Source organism: Cygnus olor, chromosome 8 (genome assembly GCF_009769625.2).
Source record: "Cygnus olor isolate bCygOlo1 chromosome 8, bCygOlo1.pri.v2, whole genome shotgun sequence".
Taxonomy (NCBI): domain Eukaryota; kingdom Metazoa; phylum Chordata; class Aves; order Anseriformes; family Anatidae; genus Cygnus; species Cygnus olor.
The window spans coordinates 26,702,379-26,727,465 of record NC_049176.1 but is presented as its reverse complement, the minus strand read 5'-3'; the positions used below and the strand labels follow the sequence as shown (position 1 = coordinate 26,727,465).

At 38.5% G+C, this 25,087-nt stretch overlaps 1 protein-coding gene across 2 annotated transcripts; it reads right to left on the bottom strand.

Annotated features, from left to right (window-relative positions):
• Positions 1–1,363: 1,363 nt before the first annotated feature.
• Positions 1,364–25,087, bottom strand: LOC121073906 (protein zyg-11 homolog B). 2 transcript variants are annotated; one of them, XM_040565449.1, is made up of 14 exons: positions 24,886–25,087; positions 17,515–17,680; positions 14,253–15,007; positions 11,874–12,014; positions 10,374–10,550; positions 8,769–8,833; positions 7,973–8,072; positions 7,835–7,885; positions 7,049–7,210; positions 6,893–6,940; positions 6,085–6,282; positions 5,943–5,995; positions 5,178–5,275; positions 1,364–3,046 (listed from the first exon to the last, which is right to left on the bottom strand). In XM_040565449.1, exons 2-14 carry the CDS (start codon positions 17,564–17,566, stop codon positions 2,856–2,858), a joined length of 2,091 nt encoding a protein of 696 aa, XP_040421383.1. In that variant the 5' UTR covers positions 17,567–17,680; positions 24,886–25,087; the 3' UTR covers positions 1,364–2,855. The 2 variants fall into 2 exon arrangements, with proteins under 2 accessions (XP_040421383.1, XP_040421384.1); XM_040565450.1 differs by lacking the exon at positions 24,886–25,087 and adding an exon at positions 23,036–23,162.

Sequence of the window (25,087 nt, the reverse complement as noted above, 5' to 3'; positions counted from 1 at the left end):
AACCCCAGTCTGTCATGAGCAATGCAAAACACTGCTATTTCTCCACTCAGCTGAACCTGTTTGGTATCAGTGCTTGAGAACACATGAAACATCAGCATGCAAGGCCTGAATGTGCACATACACGTGGCTACCAGCTAGTCTATGCCAAACATCTCAGGCATGTCACCTCTCTCCCATCACTTTTTTCCCCTCTATTGCCCAACTGGAAGTTGAAGCTTCCTTCTCCGTGTTCTTAGAGGCTCTCCAGCACTCAGAGAGGCCACAAAATTTAGCTCTACAGCTTCCTACTTTCCTGGACTGCAGCCTTCAAGCAGGAGTGAATTAATAGAGAAATAAGCTTTTAGCAAATACATTAGAAGTTATCAACATACACTTGCAAAATTCAGCTTACCGTATCAGAAACAGGCACCACTGTGTAACGTGATGGTCTTGAATCAAACCACAACTTCACTAGTGCCAAAACCTTAATACTGTGCATGAAGTAGCCTTACCAGACCACACACGTACAAGTTTCCTATGTAAAGGTCTGCAAAGGTAAAGCAGAGTCATTATCTTCAGCCTTAACAAAAAGTTGACAAATGCCACTGGTGAAATACAAGAGTTTAGAAGTTGCTTTCAGAATTAACTCCACCTTAGCAGGAACTGCTGAAGCTGCCCAGCAATGCGGAGAGACCTTTCTGTAAGCGGCACACACAAGTAAATTGTTAGTTAAGTAGATTTACACCTTGTTGCCATTCATATTTTTCTGCTTAAAAGAGCTCTGCTCACTGTTTGCCTGAAGCATGTGGCAACAAAACAAGGGTATGGAAAATCATCTACAATCTCTCTGGTTGCAGAATTTCATGGAGCAACATCTTCACCATCTGGACCGATGCCAGCATCCCATTCATTTTGTGCAGCACATAGCAGCAACGTTTTAGTTAAGATGCTTCACCAAGTTCTCCTGTTATTAGGAAAGAACAGCGTTGGAAAGAAGAGCTGTCATGTTTATTTTAAATTGTCATGGTACCAGCTGATTTATACGCATTCCATTAACACCAGTGCTGACAGGCTGCCTGGGCCACTTCATACAGTGGAATTGTCATGGCAGAAGCCCCATAGCAGACATCTCAGAAGGGTGGTGGATAAAAGCTTGCAGGCCATTTTTTCATGTTTTAAACCACCTTCACAATTCAAATTACAATCAATTTCATTTCTTTCTGAATCAAGAAAACACTATATAACCAGATACACATAGGAAAATTATACTAGCCAAATCATACCTTCATACAAACAGCAGTTACACAACATGACACTGGTAAAGGTACTGGATCAGTCCATTTTGAAATTGCTGAAAAACACAGTAACTAGATTACTGAAGATCAGATGTGATATTTTTATTTGAAGAATGAGAATTGGGGAGGGAGAGGAAGGGAAGGAGTTAAAAATAGTAAAATATGGTCATCCTGAAGAAGCCATCCCTCCTAGTAAGCTACCAAACATAAGTTTTCTCTTTAAACTGAATCACCAATATATTTACAGAAGAGTCTAAGAATGTCAGTCAGTTCTCATGGAAATATGAACTGTAACCAGATAAACAGAAACAATGCTTGAAATAAAAGTGAATTTGAACCAACATGCAGTTTGCTTCCATCACTTGTATTTTATCAGGCATCCATATGCTGTGCAATACGTTTCATTCAACACATCATTTGAAACCCACAGGTAACCAAGAAAGAAGTGAGTTGTTACAATTAGCATCTTTATGTAAAATTTCACACTTCACAGAACAATGCAATTGACACAGGGTTTACATACAACATTAGGCATTATTTTGCACTGTGATGACTTGGAAATATTATTCACTGCACAATACTGACAGAATATTTACAGAAAACAGAGCAATCATTAGTCTCTTATAAATAAGGTGACCAAATATCCTGGGCCTCCTATCTCAACATGCGATCTCCCTCGTGATGAGGACAGGTCAGTACTTTGCTCTTACGAGCCTTCTCTTTCCCTACCAGTCTTCCAAAAAGAAAAGAAAGATCCCACACACAATCAAAAGTAGTCAAACAACGGCAAAATCCCCTTCATGTTATCAAGTTTAAAATCTCAAGCTTAGCTCATTCTTTTAGAACTGTGGTTCCTATCAAACCTGTTTCTATTGCTTTATTTTAGTGAGTTTCCACTTTCCCTGATGCAGTGCTGATCTCAACCTTACTGAGAGCACAGAGGACTCAGGAGAGCTCAGCTGCAAAAAGGCATCGTTCTAGCAGCAAGGAAAACAAAAGAACACAGCTTGCAGGCAAAAGGAAAAGGAAGCTGAAGTCCCCATTTGTGTTTAGAAGGATTATGAGACGATGGACGTTTTGGTCGCCTTAGTTACAAGTCTCATTTGTAACTTGCATGCATGTACTTTTGTAATCTGTAGAAGTGTTGAATATCACAACCACACACAGCTCTATTCAAACACCGAACTGGTAACCAGTTTTATAAACAGCAATCATAGGGATGAAATAGCTTTCTGTCCCAGAAGTCACAAAACAAGATATTCCTAGGAGTCTTTTTTTTAAATTTTTTTTTTTCCTCCAGATGTGCATATTGATCTATTGATCTGTTCGAGTCCCATCTCTTTGTAGCCAGCAGTAACCCCACAGGTAATGACCAGCTCAAGCAGTGACCCTTTACAAGTTGCATATGCGGTTGCCATTAAAGTTGACATTCACCAAAGGTTACCATACATGGTTCTGGGTATCACAATTATCGGCAAATCACTTTAATGGTGACCACTATATTACAAGTTACTCCAACTACACACACATCAGAAAGGATTATTACAGAGACAATACTTTACACTCTTATACCTGCAGCTTTCAGTTGGGTTTATTTTGTTGCTGTTTTCTACATGGAGGTGGTCTCCCATGACGCATAATGTGTTTTTCCAAACTATCTAGGATGGCAATAGCAATCCTCTGGACATGTGGATCAGTCTGGACGTTTTCCTTGATGTTGTATAAGTGCTGTAAGCCACCTTCTTCAATTAACATGCTGCAGTACCTGGTAGCTATAATAAGATAAAAAAGGTAATCCAAAAAAATGTATCTAGGGTAGAAGTAGCAGATATTGTAAACACTGATTCAAATCCACTTTCATCTCCTATGAGGCAGACAGCATTTAAGACACTTTCTCAAGTCTTGTAGAGTGAATAAGAAACAGTCCCTTTGAAAACATTTTGCCAAATGCTACTTACATTGACTAGTATAGAAAATAGTTTAACTAGGATAAGTTGCTATGAAAGCCTTTTCAAGATAAAATTACACTTTTATTTCCATTTTTGTTATTGCTTTTGAGAAGTCTACATCAGTTGCAGTGTTATCACATGCAGAGGTCAGCTATAAAAAAAGCCACAGCTGTAACGTAACACACAAGCTTCAGAAGCTGTCACAAAAAGGTCACAATGACTGTAATGCAGTCCACAGGGCATGATAGCAGATGTGCTTAACTTCACCATTCACCTAAGTGATGCAACACCTGACCTGTTTAAATGCTGATAATAAACTTTTCACTGGGGATCACATTTGCTGCGGCGCTACTAATATTTTAGGTAAGTTAGCTCACTGAGGTGTGAAACAGCAAAAAGAGAAAAAAAATTAATGCCATTAATTCCAGACCACTTTTCATTCCCATGTAAAAGAGGAGAGCAAAATAAAATGTATCTCCAATCCAGGATGAATTGTCATCGTGGTGCCAAGCTTAAGAATTTTCCCCATATAAATTTCGTATTTCAAAATCAAATAATTTTTCCCTCAGCGTACATTATTACATTTGCTAACAAACATTTAGTTTCTCTGCAACTTTCTCCAGAAGCTTCTGGCACCAACTGCCATCAGAACTAAACTTTAGGATATATATTCAGGATGTACATATATAAATATATCAGCGCTATACTTTTTTGATCTCAAATCAGGCATATGTCACCCAGTTATTCACAGCCTTTGCATTCTACAGTGCAGTTACTCACTGTCAGTACAAACCTCTGTGGCATGTTGAAAGCTCAGAGGTTAGGGCAGCACAAAATAAACACTAAAAATAAATAGAACAAATAAGACTATACCGAGCTAACAGAGCTGAGGCACAAAGAGGGGAAGAAAGCTTGCTTTAATTTCATTAAGACATAATTAAGCTGTCTTAATGAAAAACTGTTATTCAAAGTCTGACGACTAAAACAGCTTTGTCAGAACAGTCCTACTTCAGCATAGGAAAAGTCCTTATGGGCCTCGGGACAGACTACCCTAAGAACAACATCTTGTTACAGTTCTGAGCTCTATAAAGAGCAGAAAAAACATATTTTATGTGCAGTTATATATCATGCCATGTTATTGCTTGGTCCTGAACAGATGCATTTTCACTGTAAAAACAGTGATTTATGGGACAGGGATAAACAAGCATAGAGATACTGCTGTTGGGAATATTAAAACACTGGCACAGAAAATATTTTTAATACTGCAAAGGAAAGCTGCTTTATACGTGGTAGAAGTTAATGAAAATATACATACTCGTGTCATCTACATTTATATTTTTTTAAAAGTCATTAAAAAGTCAGGAAGGTTTGTCCAGCCTTACCCTTTAGGTATGCTCAGGGGACTAGGGGACTTATTTCCTTCCCCAATGCTTGTGCATTTCATTATGCACTGCTACCAAAGCATTTTAAAAAGAAGATGCTGGTGTTCTCATTTTGCAGATGGGAAAAGCAGATTAAGAAATAGTCCTTCATGTAACAGCAAGTTATTGCAAAAAGGCGATTAGGGACTGGGATTACCTAAAACTTCTGTTCTCGGGATAGCTACCTGCTGTAATCCTTGTTCTCGTTTAATTTGGAAGTAGTTTGTTGCCCATTACTAATATTGACATTTCTGAATAAAAATACCTGTGCAAGCTGCAAATGTAGTTAATCTTAATATGTCTACATTCTGGAATTAATACTGTGCATTTAACAGTAAAATTCCATTAAATAAAATAGATTTATATAGCTTTTATAATTTTCTTTTCCTGCCCCATTTAGTAAAAGCCTCAGTGTAGTTTCTCCAAAGGATCAGGAATGAAAATCATAGGAATTCCTATTATTCCCACTTCATGCTAATGATTAATATGCTAGGAAATAACAATTTTAAGGGTAATTTTATCTTAATACATACGATTTTTGCTGCAGACGTGCTGCATGGCCCACACTGCCCATAACTGGACACCAGGTGTCATGAAACAGCCAAGTAGTGGAAAAAATGGATTAAAAGACCTATTTTAAAAACAGAGAAAGAGAGAGAGCAGCATCTCAATCAGCATCTCACTTTGCTACCACATATTACTTCTTCTTCACAGATCACATGTTGTCTACTCATTCATTGACAAATGTAACTGGGACAGACATTTGATAAACTGGAGTTTTAGATGTAAAAAGTGACTACCTTTTGATGTTTAAGACAATAACCAGCAAAAATATAGATATTGGATACATGGTATGCTTTTACCATTGCATTTGGATGCCTCTTACACATTAAAAATAGGAGTAAACAGCGTAAATGGACATAAATGATTAAATGGACAGTAATTATCTAGTTGTACTTTTTGGCCTCAAGTCCCTTTATCTAGGGCAGACAGTGCTAACCAGTGCATGCCAATATAATCTTAGTGGTTAATCTTTGTGTTTAAGTCTTTTAGACATGGATGTGAACATCTTTAATAGAAATGCAGGCAGAACAACATTACATTTATCTTTCACAGGAGTCCCTACCCTTCTTTGGTCAGAAAAGGAAAACCAGCATGCTGTGTATTTTGAGCTGATAGGCGTTTTTCTGCTGGACAAAACCACGTCTGGCTAGCAGCTCGCTTTGCTTCAGGAACAAGTTTTAAATTTAGTTCAATTCTACTGTATTTTCCAAACTCTAAATCAAGACAATAGTTACCTGTAAGCCACCATCTCACACTCTGGAGTCGGCCAGTTCAAAATGGCAGAATGCTGCAAAATACAGAACAAAGAACTGTCAATGTTAAATACAAACATACAAAAATAGAAGAGCACGATAAACTGCACCGTCGTTTCAGTACCAGCTGTTCGAGGAGAGAGGTCCTCTGGCTGCGACTTAATGTCCAGGCTTGCTCTCCTCGAGATATTAAATGAGCAATAATCCCTGCTGCAAAATAGCTGACTTCCACCTCCACGCTGTGCAATAATTTACTGATGTGGTCTATAAAGTCTTTCCACATTAATTCAGAATGGAGTTCTTTAACTTCTGCTATATTATTCTGGAGGGGAGGGAAGCAGAGAGGGGAAGGAAAAAAAAAGAAAATATTATCAGGGAGATGAACATACGAATTTGAACTACATAGTGTATGTAAACACATATAAATACCAGGATGAGATCTTCATATGTTCAGGTGACAGTCAGATACCAAAATGCTACTTCTGTTTTTAAAACTTTTCCAGTTTAATGCAGAAATTTGCCTTAGAATACAGAAGTTTTCTCCTAAGTAATTTTGGGCCATTAACATGCAGATTACACTAACTTAAAGGCTACTTTTAACATTTCTCAAACACAGTCAATTTCGGTAAACTTCACCAGGTGCACAATTCTGAATTCCATTCATTTTCAATTAACTTTTGCATTTAGACATACATGAAGCCTCACTCACTGCCCTTTCATAAAAGCTTTTTGTTTAGTGTAATCATCAATTTCAATACAATCAGTGCTTTTGGAGAATTGACAAAACAGTCTGAAACAGTGTCAATTGTGAATAATGAACACTCTCAAGATTAAATGAATGTAAAAACATCAGGCAAATTTTCAGATTAACATGGGGAAAAAAAAAGATCAAATTTTAACAATACAGATTTCAGACTTTTTGTTTATCTCACCAGAAGTCCAAGAACTTTCTGTTGGATGGATGATTCCGATGGAAAAGACTGTGGAAAAAAAGAAAGAAACTATATGTAACTGTTTATGCTTATTACTGAAACAATTTTAATTATAAACCTTGGCTGACAATCCGCAGGGAGAACTGTACTACTCACCTCTAAGACTCTCATGAAAAGTTCTAGTCCTTGATTTTCAATGAAGTGCCGACACGTTGTTGGAGATTCATCAGTGAGGTTCCAAAGTGCACTCAGTGTGAACTTGAGAGTAGTATCTACAAGATTCTGATTTGTTTTCTGCTTAACTATTTGTAAAAGTTGCTGGAAAAAACAAACAAACAAAAGGAAATCCTAGTTATGATTGTATAATCAAAAAACATATTGGCTCCTCTGCTTGTTTCTGTGCAGACTTGGGTAATGCAAACTGCATTTATAAGCAGAATAAAGACCTAAACTATGAAGACACAAACTATACAAAATAAAATTGCTATTAAACCTTTTTTCCCCCCTTTTGAATATGACTGCCTGCTTGAGTAATTCCTCTGTTTTCACCATAATTACATGTGTGATATGTATGTATGATTACTGATGGACACTGACAGCACTAACAATTTATTTCAAATATTCTTTTCAAGGATCTTTAGGCTTATAGAATGAATTTGAAGCCAAGAATTTATTGCTATTTTACTTCATATTAACTGTATCAAGTTCTCCCAGTTTGGCTTCTTTTCATCTATGCTATTATGTCTCATAACCATTGTGCCTGATATCATCTCTAGCAAATTCTCTAGCCTTTTCTGTTCCAAAGAACTTGCAGATGAATACAGGTTAATGTGTTCTTAGAATTCTATCTACGTATTTTTGTTTTATATCTTTAGGAATACTGTCAGCATGCATAGCTCAAGAGGATGGTATTTTTTACTGTCAAGAAAGTATTTGACTTACCCTAACAATGAAAAGCTCTGCACCAAGTTGGGCTGTTTGCTCTGTCGAAAGCTATAAATAAATAAAACCATCATCAACACTTTTTTTAAATATACTTTAGAAATACTATCTGATCATTTCAAAGTTTAAATTTTGTACCTTTGCAGCAAGAATGGAAATTATGGCTACAGCCATCCTTTGCATGTTTTGATCTTCATGATTACACAGCCACTGCATAACAAGTTTGGCTGCTTCAAATCTGAAAGTTAAACATAAGTTTTGTTTTCCCAAGTCTTGTAAGTCTTAACAAAAGAAAGTAATACACAGAAGACACTTCAGATAGAAATGCATGCAAGACCAAAGAAACCAGAAGTGTGCCTCGTATCAAAAAGGTAGAAATACATCAGGAAATTACATGTATTGCATGAACCTCAGTCAGCTTCAAGCTGTTTGCTTAGGATATCTTACTTCTAATTATACATCAAAATGCACAGGAATTGCTTCCAAAGAAGGAAGAAAAATTTGACACAATATTCTGAAACAGCAGACCAACATACTTTAAAGCCTTTGAGCAAAACATCCAAGTAGAAAAGTATCTGCAAAAAACAATCCCATAGTCCCCCAGAGAAATTCTGACTTCTGTTACACGATTAGTGGTAGACCTATGCAGGTGAAGTAAAAAACACTTGCATACCAGAGGTTTTTATTACAGACCTACAGTCAAAACTATTATGTATTACAGGCCCAAAATACCACAGGCCACATGAATTAACACATTAGAATGATTTAAACTGGGCAAACTGAGACCAGAAGCAAACCCTGTGGTCATCAAGTCTCTAGAGCATCCATGACTTTCCAAAGACCAAGAAATCATAAACATACCTAAGTATTAAAAAAACAACAGAGAAAAATATTCTGCAATGCTACAGCTCATTTCAACTGACATAAAACTTGCCTGTTAAATGGAACATCCTGAAGGATTCTGTCACTGCACAGTGAAAGAAGACAATTCTTCTGCAGCTATAAGAAATTAAAAAGAATGATTACAGAGACACACATTTCAGAATACCTTCTTGCTATGAATCATTAAACATATTTCCACAAGCAAAATGATCATAACTAAAAAAAGAGTCAGTTTAAGAACGGAAAAAAAGAACTTTAGGGTAAAATTATTCCTTCACCATGGGACGAACACCCTCCTCACTGAGAAGATACCATAAAATTCTGTTTGGACTTTGATTCTAATCCTTCGTCAAATAATAAGGAAGAAGTTTGATTTAAAGCTTTACAACCAACTTTTTACTCTTGATTAATATCTCATGTACAGACTTGCTAAAGATGTCTCCTTCAAGTTAGGTCAGTAACAAATTAAAAGGCAGGCAAATATACCAATACAGACAGCAGACTGTATGACAACTTTGCACCTAAATAAATCTCCTTCCTCTTATATTTAAGTTTATGCACATGCAAAATGAATTAAGCAGTTCTGAAAACACTACATTTTTCTTCAAACCCGTATCTCAAATAGAGAAGGAGGGCCAGCTGAATATTCAAGCCCCATTAAAGTTGAATGTGGAAGTAGGAATAAATAAATAAATAAATAAAATACTACACACACACACACACACAAAAAAACACCACGATACTTTTAGACACTGACCAGAACATTTGGTAGGACATATATATAACTGTAGCTATAACTCTTGATATCTAAGGAAACCCTATGCAAGATACCAAATGAAGGCTCATTTACCTCCTATGATTTAACCTTAAAAATTGACGTTTTCAATACTGTGATTTTGGGCAAGTATCACTATGTCACTCAACACTGCCCAAACAGATGAGACTTTTCCTAGCGCTAGTAATATGGCATGCTATGTTATTGTTAACGGTAGCTGGATCAACGATAAAACTCTCAGACAACTCCAGCCACACTGCAGATCACTCAAAACCTTGCTTAGTAACTAGAGACAAAGGATTTCCACATTGACTCTTTGAAGGAAGTGTGATCCTTCAACACATCATCCGTTCTTTATCAAGCAAAAACCTTTAAATAATCTTAAGGAAATAATTTGTACCCACATATCCAAAGTTTGCCTGAAGAGATGTTTGTTTTTAAGATAGGACAGTATAACCACTGTGCATTTCTGCTTAATCCTGCCTGGTAATGGTTTTGTTAGGGTAAAAATCATAGTTTCGCCAGATATCCAACATCAGCTCTTGGTTTCCATTTTGCCACATGCAAGGAAACATTCACTCTTCTCAGCAAGATCGCCTCTAATGGCGACCAACTCACCCAACAGTATTTTCTACTTCATTTGCAAGTTTAATTTCATGAAAGTCTTTTTGAGAAGCCACATTATGGTAACATACTGTACTAAGTACAGTCCTATAGGGCAGGAAGCACAAAAGGAAGTAATATTTACTTAAATCCTGCACAAATGGATCTGTATGAGTACTTGCTTACAGCTGCTCTTGAGGTCATGAGATGTGGAGAAATCTCTCTTAAGATCCACAATACAGAGAAACCTACAGAAAATAAAGAAATTTCATCTTTTACCTGTTGATGATTTGGGAAATGTTCCATGGCCTTCAGGAGCAAGTGAGTGACATCAGCCAGAAGTCGCACAGGCATGCCCGCTGCTAAGTCTTGCTTGGTTAGGTTAAAGACACACGCACTTGCTGCTAACTGCACAGGCAAATTCAGGGGGTGATTTCTCATTCCAATAACCACAAGCTGAAATGCAAGAGTTTTACCCACATTACTTACATACACGTTTGTGCACATACCTCAAGAGCAATCCACTGTTGCTTCAGGCCACGACGATGACTAACTTCTGCCTCCTCTTTACTTAAATGAAAAAACTCATCTGGTATGATTTTAATTCTCAGAAAGAACATTTCCTTCTGCTCAGTGACTGAAAGCTGACAACTTCTATTTCTCCAAGTCCTTTTGCACTGTCTGCAGCAGCCCCTCAGAGGAGATCATAGAATTGCAGAATCATCTAGGTTGGAAAAGACCTTCAAGATCACCAAGTCCAACCATCAACCTGACCTACCAAGTCCCATCACTAAACCACGTCCCTTAGTGCCACGACCACACCTCTCTTAAATACCTCCAGGGATGGGGGTATTCTCACCACTTCTCTTGGCAGCCCATTCCAATGCTTAACCACCCTCTCTGTGAAGAAAGTCTTCCTCATACCCAGCCTAAATCTCCCCTGATGGAACTCGAAAGCATTTCCTCATGTTCTATCACTTGCCACCTGGAAAAAAAGAGACTGACACCCTCCTCACTGCATCCTCCCTTCAGGTAATTGTAGAAAATGATGAGGTCTCCCCTCAGCCTCCTCTTCTCCAGACAATCCCAATTCCCTCAGCTACTTCTTCTAAGTCTTTGCTTTCTAGTCCATTCACAAGCTTTGTTGCTCTTTTCTGCACACACTCGAGCAACTCAACACCATTCTTGTAGTGAGGGGCCCAAAACTTAACACAATATTCAAGGTTATTCTAGCAACATAAAGCCAATTCCTAGAATGGGTTTCTAAGGAAGTTTCAGGAATTGCCACTAGTTAGAGCCCTATGTATGACTCTAACAATTATTTGTTCATTTGTTCATGCTACCAAACTGGAAGATGGCAGTGGTGAGAAATATCCCTTCCCTATTACTGTTCTTTTGTAAGTACCAGCAGAAGGCACGGTTGTACATGGGGAATAAAACCAGACAAACCTTTGATTTGACCCAAGATAGATATGTTCTAAAGACCTAATTCAGCACCTGAAGAAAACTTCAAATCATTCAAAACTACTAATGATGCTAATAAATTTAGACACTAAACTAGTGCAGATCAATTTTAGGTAACATAAAACACTACTAGGGCATCATCTCCATCATTAACTCATTGTTAATTTTTATCCATCATTAAAATTTTAGCCTTAAAAATCACAATGGAAGCGTAAAAGTTTAAAAATAATTTTTAACAGGGTTTTGGGGATGGCCTCCTTACAATCAGTTCAGGAAATGATGCAAGACCTTCTCATCAAGACTGTATTATTTTACCTTTAAAATTTCAGGCTTTGTTTTTTCCATCACATGTGTCAAGCTGAATAAATGAAAGAGTGCTTCTCTCACAAAGAAGGCCCGTTCACTGTAACGCTTCAGTGCTTCAGAAATCTGAGTCTCATTTGCTTCTCCTGACACCTACGAACAGAGGAATAATCTTTAGTTCAAGATATCATCATTTACTTCAAGAATTTTGTTCACAAAATTGCAAAGCCGCAGTTTCAAAAGTGCTGATGTTTCAGCCAAAGCCTTCAGTAAGCAAATGATTACATTATCTGCCCATATTAATCCAGAACTATGTGATCTTCAAACATTCTTTGTAAAGAATCCCCTTTATAAGACAGAATTAGGTTTCAGACACCACTATAAACACATCCATATGAAACCACTAAGTAAAAGTAGCACTTTGTGACTAACAAAAACTGCGTATGAAACAGCAAATGCCGAAAAGTAGTATATGAAACTGAATGCTCTGTCAAATAAACTGACAAATATATTTTGGCTGATATCTTTCGCTCAGGGTTCTAGCTCTGCCAATAAAAAATATTTCCATTTTTTGTCTACATCAGGTTTCCTATAAGCTAGATCTGTAGCAATACCTTTCCAGCACTGTATTAAAGAACTAACTCATATGCACTGCAAAAGAAAACATTCTTGAAAAGTTTTAACATGGATTTAAAGTCTGTTAACACTAAACTAATCTAGGTGAATAGTGCATTAGAAGCTACTGACTGTTGACTAATATAAGCTTAAGTTTAGAATACTAAATCAGCAACTAGCTGCAAATTTTTCCACCTCCCAACCTACTGCATCTTCCATTTTACTGTATTTAACCTACTTTGTATCTGCATGTTGTGTAACTGTAGGCTTGTTCCTCAGTCCTACTACTTTTAGAATCATTGCTGCAAACACTGTTTTTTGGTTTTAATTCTCGGGGAAGCACACGGAACTTGTTCTACCTAATTTGTCACATAAGGGAAAACAAACGTTCACAGATGAAAGTATCACTTTTCATGCATCTTGTATCATATGGAACCAAATTTTTCATAACTTGCTAGACCAGGAAGATATTACAGCCTTGAGAGAAGTGATACCATCTCGGACTTTGGTTTATGCTCTCTACAAACTAGAGCAGGGCAATCATATTTACCGACATGTTCTGCAGCCAGTTATACACTACGTGATGAATTCCACTCAGCTTCATGGTTTCAACTACAATGTCTGTCTCGTGTTTAATCTCACAAGAACTTTCTATAGCCAAATGATATCAGACTGCTGTAAAGATAACAATATTTTACTTTGACTGACTCCACAAGGGTTGTGTCCTGATTGTTCTTGAGTAGTATCGAGACTAAACAGATGAATTGTTCAGTACAGTCACTAATGAATTCCAGGTCACAAACACAAAGTAAAAAAGAAGAAAAAAAGACTGTACCTTTTCATAGCACAGTCATAGCATGTATTCTATACCACTAATGACTATTTCTAAGGATTATATTGAATTATTTAATACCAAATTTGAGGTTTCATTTCTTGATGCCATACACTGATCATGTCAAATGGGAACTTACTTTCTCCAACAAATCTTTCAGCATTCATACACACTGCTGTCAGCTGTGACAACCAGGTACTCAGGAGACTTGGCCATTAACAATTGTCAAAAGTTCCAGGTAAAAATTATTATTAAAAAATTGTCATTGCTGTGTTATCTCATTTGCATATAACAAGGGCATTCTAACTTTTTTTAACCGAAATGCAAAACTCAACTTGCTTAGGAGACATATGGCCACATTGTGCAAACTCTTCCTCACTCCCTCTGCCGTTCCCTTTCACGACCTCCAAAAGACCTTTCAAGACCTTCAAAAGACCTTCCAAGGTAGGCAGAAATATTGTAATCAGGAAATAGAAGAGGTGATGGAACACAACAGCAGCTCAGTTATTAAGTTTTATTGTATCTGCTGTGTTAATCATGAACTGCTCAAAGTTTATGCAAATTGTAACTCTCCCTCTTACATATTGCTGCCTTATGCCAGACACTGGGCTGGAAACCCAAGAATATTATTCCAGTAAAAGACTTGACTAGACCTAGTTCAGCTGTCTTAGATCTGGTAGGTTAAATCAGGACTCGATGCTCACTAAAATGGCACAGAAAATAGATTTTTTTTTTTTTTTTTTTACAATAGTATTATTTAAATCTAGCAGTTTCTGTTCCAGAATTAAGTAGGAATTTGACATGAAGTCACTAATTACAACTCACAGTTAACATACTAACTTTCAGCCTCCTTCTGAAACACCTACATATATTTATTACAAATGATTAGTTCTATTTTTCCTGAACATTCTAATTTTTCAGCAAAATTAATTCTCCCACTTAACCTTTAGATTTCCTTCTCCTGTTAGGAATTCTGAGTAGCCGGCATCAGTAGCTAGCAGTCCTACAAACTGCATTGTTGGCCGTTGCTGGATAAATGCTTCTACTGCCTTATCTGTAACATGCTTCCTTCCAGAAATGTCCAGAGACACGAGGTTAGGCAAGATATCTTTCTGTTCCAGCAAACGAAGTGCTATGTCTGATGTGAACTGTTTGTCATCTGAAATATCAAGGTGATTCAGATATTTTAGTTCTCTTATAACATCCAGAATCTGCGTTGTGGTCATTTTCAAGCATTTCAGGTGGTGCATGGTCAAAGATTTCAGTCGGTCTTTGCAGGTGAGGAGTGCTGTTATGTCAGTAACAGAGGTGTTGGATATATCCAGACTTTCTAACCTAGGGAGTGATGCAACATCTGCCAAGTCCTCATTGTAGAACAGAACATTGGTAATACTTAATGCACGAAGCCCAGACAGTTGACTGAAGCACCTCTCGTATGGGTCTTCCAAAGAAAGAGTTAGTGAGTTCAGCACAAGGCATTGAAGGTTTTGTTGGATCCATTTATTGCTGCCGAGTCCGCTTATAATGTCCGTGATTGTTATATCTGCATTCACCCCAGTAGCATCAAGTTCTACTAGCTTGTGATGGCAGAACGCTTTCCGGAAAGCCACGGCAGAGATTTTGGCTTTGCGGATACAAGCTCGTTTCAAACGCATCTGGTTGCCTCGGAAGATGCCCACAGTTCCATCATTCAGAAGCCCTGTTGGAAAACAGCATTAGTGTTTGCTTCTAGTGTTGTACACCACTTTTAAGAACCCAAAGGGAAACAAATAAGTGTTAACAGAGATTAATTGCAAAATAGTACATCTTGGATCATTATGCTGATGATCTCGAAACTTTTTATTTGAGCTTCTGCTTTTGTGATTATGATTTCATGTTTGGATAATCTCAGGTTAAAGAATAGGACAGCTAAATTAAGACATACTGGATACACAATGCACGTCAGAAGGTGCTCAGGTTAAAGAATAGGGCAGCTATATTAAGACGTACAAGATACACAATGCACGTCAGAAGACAGAACATACAACAGAATAAAATGTAGCTATAATTTGAAAACATTCAGACTACAGCCTGCATTTTCTGAATTTTCTCACTGGAACTGGTTAGAAACATGCTAAAAACTAAATTTCAAATTTTCTTGAAGTTTTTCTTCCCTGGTCACAGTTCTGTTAACCTCAACATAGTGCCAGCAATTAATGATCCACTTCCATCTTGCTTTAACTCAACTGAATACTGTAGCATTTGACTGAATTTATAGGTAGGATCAATACACTATACTAAGCTGATTAAGTTATTTTATATGTCCTTCATGAAGAAGGTAGGAGTGTTGCTCAGAAACAAGCTAAATGTGAGAAAGAAACCTAAAAAGTGTTTCAAAGAGGAGAAACAGCAGGACAAGAGTGGGAAGGAGAGAAAGACAGCAATGAAAAAAGGAAATACAATAGCCTCATTTGAGATTATCATCTTCTGCTCTGTAACAAGATGACTGCGTAAGTAGTCTTTTCCTGCAGCATACCGACAAAACACTAACTGAAAAATTTAGTTCCATGCACAGGATTATCTGAAATACATCAGAAACACCAAGATATCTTATTTGTGTCTCATCAATAGAGTGATTACTAATTCATAAAAAGCCCTAAGAGAAGGGTATAGGTACACAAGCATACACACAGAAGAAGTAGGAAGTACACGTCCTTCTAATTTTGCTCCAGAGGGTTATAAATGCCAATGTCCCCGGTTTGCATCTTCAGGCACAATGAAGATAGTAAAGACATTGAAAACACAATATATTTGAATAAAAGCATCATTGCCACTACAGTCTGTCTAGATTTAAGTCATGAGCTAGTAATTGCCTCTGTGATTAAGTTAAATTAATATTAAGATTTGCAGACCTTTCTAAAGAACATTTCAGACCAGGTAGCATATATCTTTTGCAGAGAAAGCAAACATATAATATGAGACAATTTGTACTCAGGAAAAAAAATAAAGTTCAATAAATAAATATAATTCGGTTCAAATATAACTAAATTACTCAGTAATTTTTGCTAATCTTTTTAATTACGGATCAAGTCAGGCTCTCCCACTGACCTACCTTTGCCACACCCCATTTATCTAGCATCCACTTTTTTTTTTTTTTTTTTTGACTTCCTGCACTCTGACACAGTGTTTGTGACGTTTCTGTGTCTGAAACTGCCCTCGTCACTGCTAGCACTGGTAATATTTCTGTTCCTTGAATCTGATTTCTTGGGACTACTCTAAATAACTACTTATCAGAAAGTAATGCATGCTGAAGATGGAGAGGTTTGGGGAGTTGCATGTTCTGTTTTGTTGTTTTTTGGTTTTTTTTAGGACAATCTCTTCTGTTACACTCAGCTGGCAACAGCTGGAGGGAACTAAAACACTAGTATCTGCACAAAGGCAGCCAGCCACATCTGCACCTACAGGATAGGGCTCTTGGTGTGCTTAAAGTAATTTTTCTAGTGTCACGTCTCATCTCTAAAGTCTGCAGAAATGGGTCTCCTGCCTCTTCTCTACGGTATTCTATACATTCACTGTCCTCATGCCAAGAAGCTTTTAATGACACATGCTTAACATTTTCCTTTATCATGCTTAAAAGCAAGCAAAGAAGATGGCAGGTCTCTCGTCAAAAGCCTGACAGAATATACTAGGCCTGTACTAACACATAGAACACCACAAGGTGCTTTTCATACCTTTTATGCTAGTCTTGAAGCTGACTGCCTTTTAGCAAAGAATTCCACTGCAACAAAAGTGCTAAAAGTGATGAAAAACTATTTTAATGAAGAATCAGAAGATTATTTCATAGTTTAATTGGATGGACACATAGTAAAGAAAACATAATTCAATTAATTGGTCTGCAGGAGATACTGAACTATGTGAGCACTGCTAGAAGTAGAATTAAATCTTTAAAAAAGTGATTGAAAGGTCTGTTAAAGAATGCTCACTTAAAAGAACATTTAATTAAAATCATAAACATGGGACAAAGGTCTTTTGATTCAGAACTATCTATCCAGCAACATCCAGCTGAACCTGTGGCAAAACTAAAATAACAGAAATTCTCTATTCAGAGATTAAGGAACACATTTTAAATAGCTCCAACATCAGACTCTACTAGAAAACACACCCTAGCTGCAGTGCCACATTCCAGTAAAATATTTTCCACTGATGACCCACAAATAATTGTTTTACCATGAAATGCCATCGTCTGCAGCAATCGATCAGCCACTTCTTGAGGAAACATTCCTGGCTCCTGCAGGCACAGCGTTCCATCTTGCCTTTCCGTACAGAACTTCTCTAGGTTAGCAGTAAGGAAATTCAAACAGATGTCAAGCAAAGAATAGGGAGAAGCTTCCTCCTGTCGTATGCAAAACACAATGAAACAAAGGCGATTTAGTCAAATCATTTTGCTGTCTATGTCTCCAACATTCCTCTACAACATTATTTTTAGGCAAATCGTTATTTTTTGTTAGTCTGACGCACATTTGAACGGGCAAATATTATACACGAGATGCTCTCCTTAGAACCGCAGTAAGTTGGGTCACACAACACAAGACTTGCCAAACTGGGGGGCAGCCTCCTCCCACGGTCACCCCGAGAGCCACAGCCAGTCTGTCTGCTGTACGTAAATCCTGCCTGCGTTCACTGGGCAATAAAAGTATTTTCCCAATTTCTGATGACAGAATTTGAGTTTATGACATTTGCTGGTAATTAATCGATGAAGACAGACTGAAAGAACTATTGTTTTAATCAAACGTTACTTCTTAATATAATTGCTTTTAATCTTCCATTTAAATCTACCCACACTAGAAGTCTACCACAAACTTACATTAGAAATGTAGATTAATCTCATGTATGGTTAGGAGCAATTTCTGATACTGAAAATTGCAGCTAAAGCTTCGGATCAAAAAAAAAGAAAACTCAAAGATCCAAATTTTGTGCTGCAATGAAGTAACAATTATTGCAGTATTCTTTCTGAAAAAAGATACCAGTTTCCCCCCCTTTTTATGCTAATGACCTGGAAATTATCTATAGAGAACATTGGGTACAATGGGGACAAGGCAGAATATAAACTTCACATTTTCCTTCAGAGAGAGATTGCATATTGACACATGAAAATCTCAACTTTTTTTTTGGTCGGTTGGTTTGGTTGTTTGTTTTTTTATTATTATTATTATTATTTTTTATTCAGCGCCTAATAGCCGCTTACTGTTTTCAGTCTCCCAGATTAATCAACATAAAGAATGACTCGCAGCCCTGTGAATCATCCGCAGTGCTACACAAAAGAAGGCTGAGTGACTGGTACATACTCCCCCGGATAATTTTGAAAATAACAGCATCAACTCTTGCCACATTTCATCTGTAGGAAGAATTGTAGCTTGCCTTTTATACTGAAAGTTCTGGATAATTTCACCTTTCTTTGCTAGTTCATTTAACTTCTCTTCTGTTGCTTCATTTGCCTAATATTCTCATAGCAAAAGTAGAGAAATAGACAAAATGTTGTGTAGAAGAAATATAAAGAAAATGACAGAAATACATCTTCTAAAATAAGGTGCACCTATTTAGGGTAGGGCTGGAATGGAGCTTATCTTTAATGAATCGTGAACTGCCAACAAAGAGAGACTGCAGTTTAATAGCTCCTGAAGACTTAAGTACAGGTTTGGGAACTAAAAACTCCAAATTATTCAAATACAAACTCTTTCTGCAGCTTTTGACATGCAACTTCCTTTGACTTGATTTCACTAAGTGCTTAAATTCTGCTCAACTTGATTATTAAATATTATTGTTGAAGAAACAGGAGTTATTTTGTGATGTGACTTGCTCTCTTTACCAGAAAACAGCAATTTTGGCTGCCTCCCACCATAAACTGATATGAAGAGGAGGGACAGAATTTGGAGCTGTTAACATCTTTTGTTTCTTTACAATGTGCAATAATGCCTGAAATGCTTCTAGAGGGAAAAAAATGGTTATTTTAAAATAATATTTTTTTTTTAAGGAATAGAGAAAGTATTTTCTCTAAGCTGAAATTAATACACATGGCCAGGACTTATAAGACAGCTGCCGATTCAAACAAAAATCAGAATCCTTATTCAAAAGCATATGAAAATTATTCTCACTTAAGCAAAGACAGCCTCGTCTCTCATTAGCTCTTGTGCTTCTAATTTGATGCTTAAACATGACAAAAAACAGAATACAGGCTCTGTTCATTCCTTCTGGCACTGTTGCATAATTTCTGCCAGAAAAGCTAAAACACTTCCATATATCAGTGAGCAAACTCTGATGAGAATTTTTAGCCATGCAGATAGGCTGCTAGCATATGACTCAGAAAGCTATTTTTTCAGCCTATACCTCTAGCTAGCCAATCTAACCTGGAGATATTGTTTATTTTTTTGTAATAAAATAATCACTTTAGAAGTCCATGCAGGACTCCCCTCTAGCTATAAAGGGCTAAAATCCACAAGCAGGGATCAGTCACACTTGGAACAGCAGAGTACCACTTCTATCGACCTCACTTATACCAGCTGCAGGAGACATTTGTAACGCTTCTTCAACTTGCTGCAAAAGACTGACCAAACACACCTAGCAAAGGCTCTGGAGGTAACCTAGACAGTCAGGGGAAACATTTTTACCTGCATCTAATAATGTCCCTTGACAAGCACCATAAAAATAATTTCCTAGGTTGTCTGCTACTGAAGTAGAATAGCTTGAATGCAACCTGCAAACCTTTCCGTGAGCAAGTGGCACTCCTTTTCTTAACTTCTTACTTTGAGAGAATATTGCCCAGTTAAGGAGCTCATAATAAAAGCCTGCAGTTGTATTTGAACACCTACAGGGGTACGATTTCAGTGTTTCCCTTCTTTAGTTATGCTTTTGAATGTCAGCTTGAAAACAAACCTGGCAGTTGTTTTTCAGTTCATTTCACTTTCTGGTTATTTCAATTTGAAATACTTCAATTGAATGCTGTAAATATGTGTCAACCACAGCTCAAGATTACTGTATTTTGTAAGAATCATTCAGAACCATTTCAGTAGAACTTTTACTGTCTAAATTTGACATTTTCATGGCCATCTTAACCATCTGATGTTCCCACATACATAACGGTTTCTTTCATTCCATCAGACTACCTTGAGTGACCAGACAAAAGTCTCCAAAAGACAGGATTATGTGTTACATGACACAAGGCTGGGTGCCTTCACTCCTTTTACTAATATATGTTTTAGCTAATGTGACACATCTAAAGTCAACTAGCTTATGGAATAGTGCCTGTAATGGAATAATTGGGGATGGGATTTTTAATGCTTTTTTCTTTAAAATTTCTTTTAAAATCTTCCAAAAAAAAAAAAGATAACTTTGTAAGTGCTTAATAAAACGAAGGCAAACAAAGAGGCGGGGGGAAGGAGAGTAAAGCACATGGCCATTGGCATCTAGCAGTAATCCAATACACTAGCAGACTGAAATGCAATCCCACCCTTAATATGGCATTACCTAGTTCAGCTTATAGTGTACGTCACTAGTACAGTTGGAAAGGTTCTCACAAATAACACAATTCTTCATACTTTCTTGTAAAAACTCTTTGTGTTGACATTAACTATTGCCAGACTATATCTACCTCTATATTTCAAAATGCAGTTAAGAAGGAAAAAGAAGAGCTTAAAGGGACATATTAAAGTACCTAGAATAAATCAGAGAATCTTAAGCCCAACTTTATGCCTAGATTAATTGAGTATGAGTACCCAAACAAAATCCTGTTCTTTCGGAAGAGCATCACCATGCAACCACCTGCTGATACAACAATAACAAAAGAGAGACAGATTTAACTGATGTTTCCCATCAGTAATTGCAATCTAACTTTGCAGGAAAACTAAATCCCACTGCTGTGTGGGCCTTTTTCACTATAGGCATTGTGATGATCCTACCAACTCCAGCCTGAAAGATCCAGTTCTTTCTAGTTTTGTATCTCAGTCATTAAAAATCAAATCTTCCCCCCAACCCCCCAGGTAGCTTTTGATCAGTTTCCCCTCAGTAAACCCGTATAAAGCCTTGGAAGACAGACAACAATTTCAGCTCCAGGAGAACTATTTCTAAGTCTCCAATTTTTGCACCCAATTACTGACTCAGTATGACAAGACTCAAGTGCAAGAGGTCACTGTATGCTCTGCCAGGCCCATCTGCTTTTCTTCCCTGAAAGCTCAAGGAAGGAGCTGGGGGTACAGGATAAGGGACTTTTCAAATAGTGGCAATTATTTCTCTCAAGAAGTTAGCAGGACAATAAATGGTAGCAGAGCCTTGGTTTTTAGCCTAAAAGATTTACTTTCTTAAAATGAACACGCTTAAAACGACCAAGAAATACTAGCAGCTCAATAGCATTCCTCAGAATTCTCCTGAGCTCTAATAAGGGCGGTGAAAAATAAACAGATGGTTCAGTGATTTATGCTACGAAAAATGCTCGAGGATTATCCTACTTAAATCAACAGAATGAAACAAAATTAGGCAATTTATTAACCAGACTCACCGAATGATTATGCACAAAACTCAAATTTATTATTTTCATTAATTATTCTGGCACAAGTGGGATCATACTGATTAAAGTTGCTAGCGATACAGAGTTGGCAGAGGCCACAAGGCATCTAAAATTAAATAGTGCCACATTAAAGCTACATAATAAGACCATGTACTCGAAAACTAATATAAAGAACTTCCGATATGAGTTCATCAATTAGAAACGACTGGAGAGAACCTGAAGGGTTCGCTTAACCACAAGGAAACACGAGGCAGCCAAAGAAGGTATCAGGAGAAGCATCAAGCAAAAATACGGAACTGGTATGCCATTTTCAAGGCACTAGCAGATCTCGTGGGGCCATTTATGTTAAGAGATATCTACACCACCTCAGTTTGAACCTAACAGCACCAGAATACTCTGGGGGGGAAAAAAGCATGTTGGGAGGAGGAGGCAAAACCAGCTTATTAGCCTCACAGATCAAAAGGTGAGAGAAGATATGAACGCTGCCTGGAAACGTGGCATAGGAAGGAACAAAGGTATGAAGGTGATGCACAATGCCGGCACGACAACAAAGGTGCATAGAGTGGCCATGAATCAGAGTTTTGCCACAGGTTTAAATGTCGGCACCCAGCTCCCAAAAAACCAAACTTGCAGTCCTCTGAAGACAACAACAGGTACAGGGGGTACCTACTTTTAAAATAAAAAATCAAAAGCTTGGTTAGGGGACTAAGTTATGCTTTTATTAACTACAGTCTATTAAACAGCCCAGGAGGTTCCTGGTAGTGTTTCAAAAGCAAATATGCACACTCATCTCCCAAGCAAGGAGCAGCACCACGCACGGCCTGTCTGTAACAGAGGGGCTGTCTTCTCCCTCCGCCAGCTGCAGCAGAGCCGTACCGGGCCGAGCCGGGCCGGGCCGTGCCGTGCCCGAGCTCTGGGGCCGGCCGCGGGTCCCCCTGTCACGGCTGCTGCCGGCGGCGCCCCTCAGCGGCGGGGCGGGACGGGGGCTGCAGGCGCTCGCGCCCGGGGCCTCGCGCCCGCTCCGGCCAACGACCGCGGCCGCCTGAGGAAGCCGGGCGGCCATACCGGCCCCTCGCCCGCCGCCCCGGCACCTCAGCGCCCCTCCGCCGGCAGCCAGCACCCCGGGGCAACCCACCTGCCCCGCCGAGGGACAGCGGCCCCATTCCCCTCCCCTCAGCGCCCCTCACTCACCATCGCGGCGCTGGGTGCCGGAGGCAAGCGCCCAGCCAGCCGGGTACCGCAGCTTTCGGCTGCCTCTTTTTTTTTTTTCCCTTCCCTTTCCACCCCCCTCCCGGTGCTTGCTCCCCCCCCCGACCTGGAAGTGAATGCAGCGCCGGGCCCGCCTCCCTTAAAGCAGCCGCGGTGGGCAGAGGACAGGCAGCCCTGCTCTGCGAACGGCAGGGCCAGCGCCGGGGGCTGTTACTCGCCAAAAAGCGCTGGTCCGGCCTCCCTGACCCTCTCCTGGGCTCGTTTTGGGAGAACAAAGCAAGGCCTGAGCTCAGCCTCACCTCCATGCTTTTGCACAAAGATCGGCCTCTTGCAATTCAATGTTTCCTGCCGCAAATTGTGTCTTTGGGTAATATGAATAGCAAGCTGCTCCTGTACAATAGGTTTTGCTTTCTGCTTCGAAGTTGGAGAGGAGCTTTGCTATCAGCTTTTATACAAAATAATGTCGGCTTTCAGATACAGTAACAGCGATGACGACCTCTTTCCCAACAAATATTACTGTATTTACACTTGGTGAAGAGAACACAGTTATTTTTTGTTTCAGAATACACAGTGATACAATTGCTCTGTCCAATTAAAGTGAAATTACAAAAAGTTTACTGTTAAATCTTTTAAGCAAAACAGTGCACACATCAACATCAAGGAGAAATTACTAATATAATTTACATTTGTCATTACAAGATGACAAAATATTTTGCAAACATCAAACAATTTTATCCATTAAAGGACTACACAGCAAAGGTCAGTAGGCACAATTCTTTAGACTGGGATTTTGACAAATTCACTCAATCACTTCAACCTGAGTATCACTGTATGTCTTTACCTTCTTTTTGTCATTCCATCTGAATTTATGATAGGAACTGTTTTTCTTTTCCTCTCTGGGCTCAGTGAAAACTTTGAAGTCACAGAACAGATTCCCCGCTCAGTGTAATTTCTTGGTCTGCCCCACTGTACTGAGGAGCCACAGCAGCCTCACAGTGCCACTTTGCTCCTACGTTGTGGAGGCCATACAGCTGACCCAACCTCTGCATTATAAACTGCAAAGACAAAATCCCTGCGAGAACAGACTCTTCAGGGATTTAAACCAGTTGAACTCAAGAGTTTCTACTGAGCTTGTGCAAACTGTATTTTTTCAAAGCCTGATTTTCAGAGAAACAGTACAAAAGCAGTTCATCTTCCAAGACCATCTCCAGAACATAAGAGGACCTGACAGGCAGCAGTCAGCATGGACTAAAAACGTGTATTTTCTTACTTGCATTCTCACAGACGTGTCAGTGCTTTTGCTTGATGCACTTTGGAGACGAGATATAAGCTTCATGTGGACCATCTGTAATAACCCCAACCCAAACACTGAAAAGCCTGACAGGTTTTAAGGAAATACTACAGGAATAATGTGAACAGAAGTTACAAGTGGAATTTTGATAGCACGCCCAGCAGGTGGTGCCAGCAGTCCGACCCACGATGGTTCTAGCAATTAGCTCTAGCAGTTAATAGACAATCCGGTTTCCGCCTATGGGAGGCTATACACAAGATTTAACTGAGTTTTATTTATCCCAAAAGCTTGACAAGCATGTGTGATGCTACTGAAATCATTTGGGACACAGCAACTGTTTGAAAATAATTTTAACTAAGCAATTTGTCATATACATTTCTAATGTGCTGCTATACTCTCAGAGAATTGTTTGTGCTGGAAACTGCTGGAATTGGATACTGTGCTGTATTTCGTACGAGTACCCTAATATCACACTGTCTAGCACTGTAAATTCATCCATAACTAAAGAACTAGGTCATGTCATGTGTCGTGAACTGCTTACCAGTCTCTCTAAGTGCTTTCAACAACCCCAGCACTTTCTGCTCACACATACTCGGAGGCAGGATTCCCATCTCTTCAGAAGGCATCCGCAAGGTCAGTTTTTGTACCACAAGAAGGAACAGTTGCTGGTAAAGGTTGTTAGCAGCAACACGTCTGTCCTAAAATTGAGTTGAAAAATTATTCAGCTGTAAATCCCAAACAAA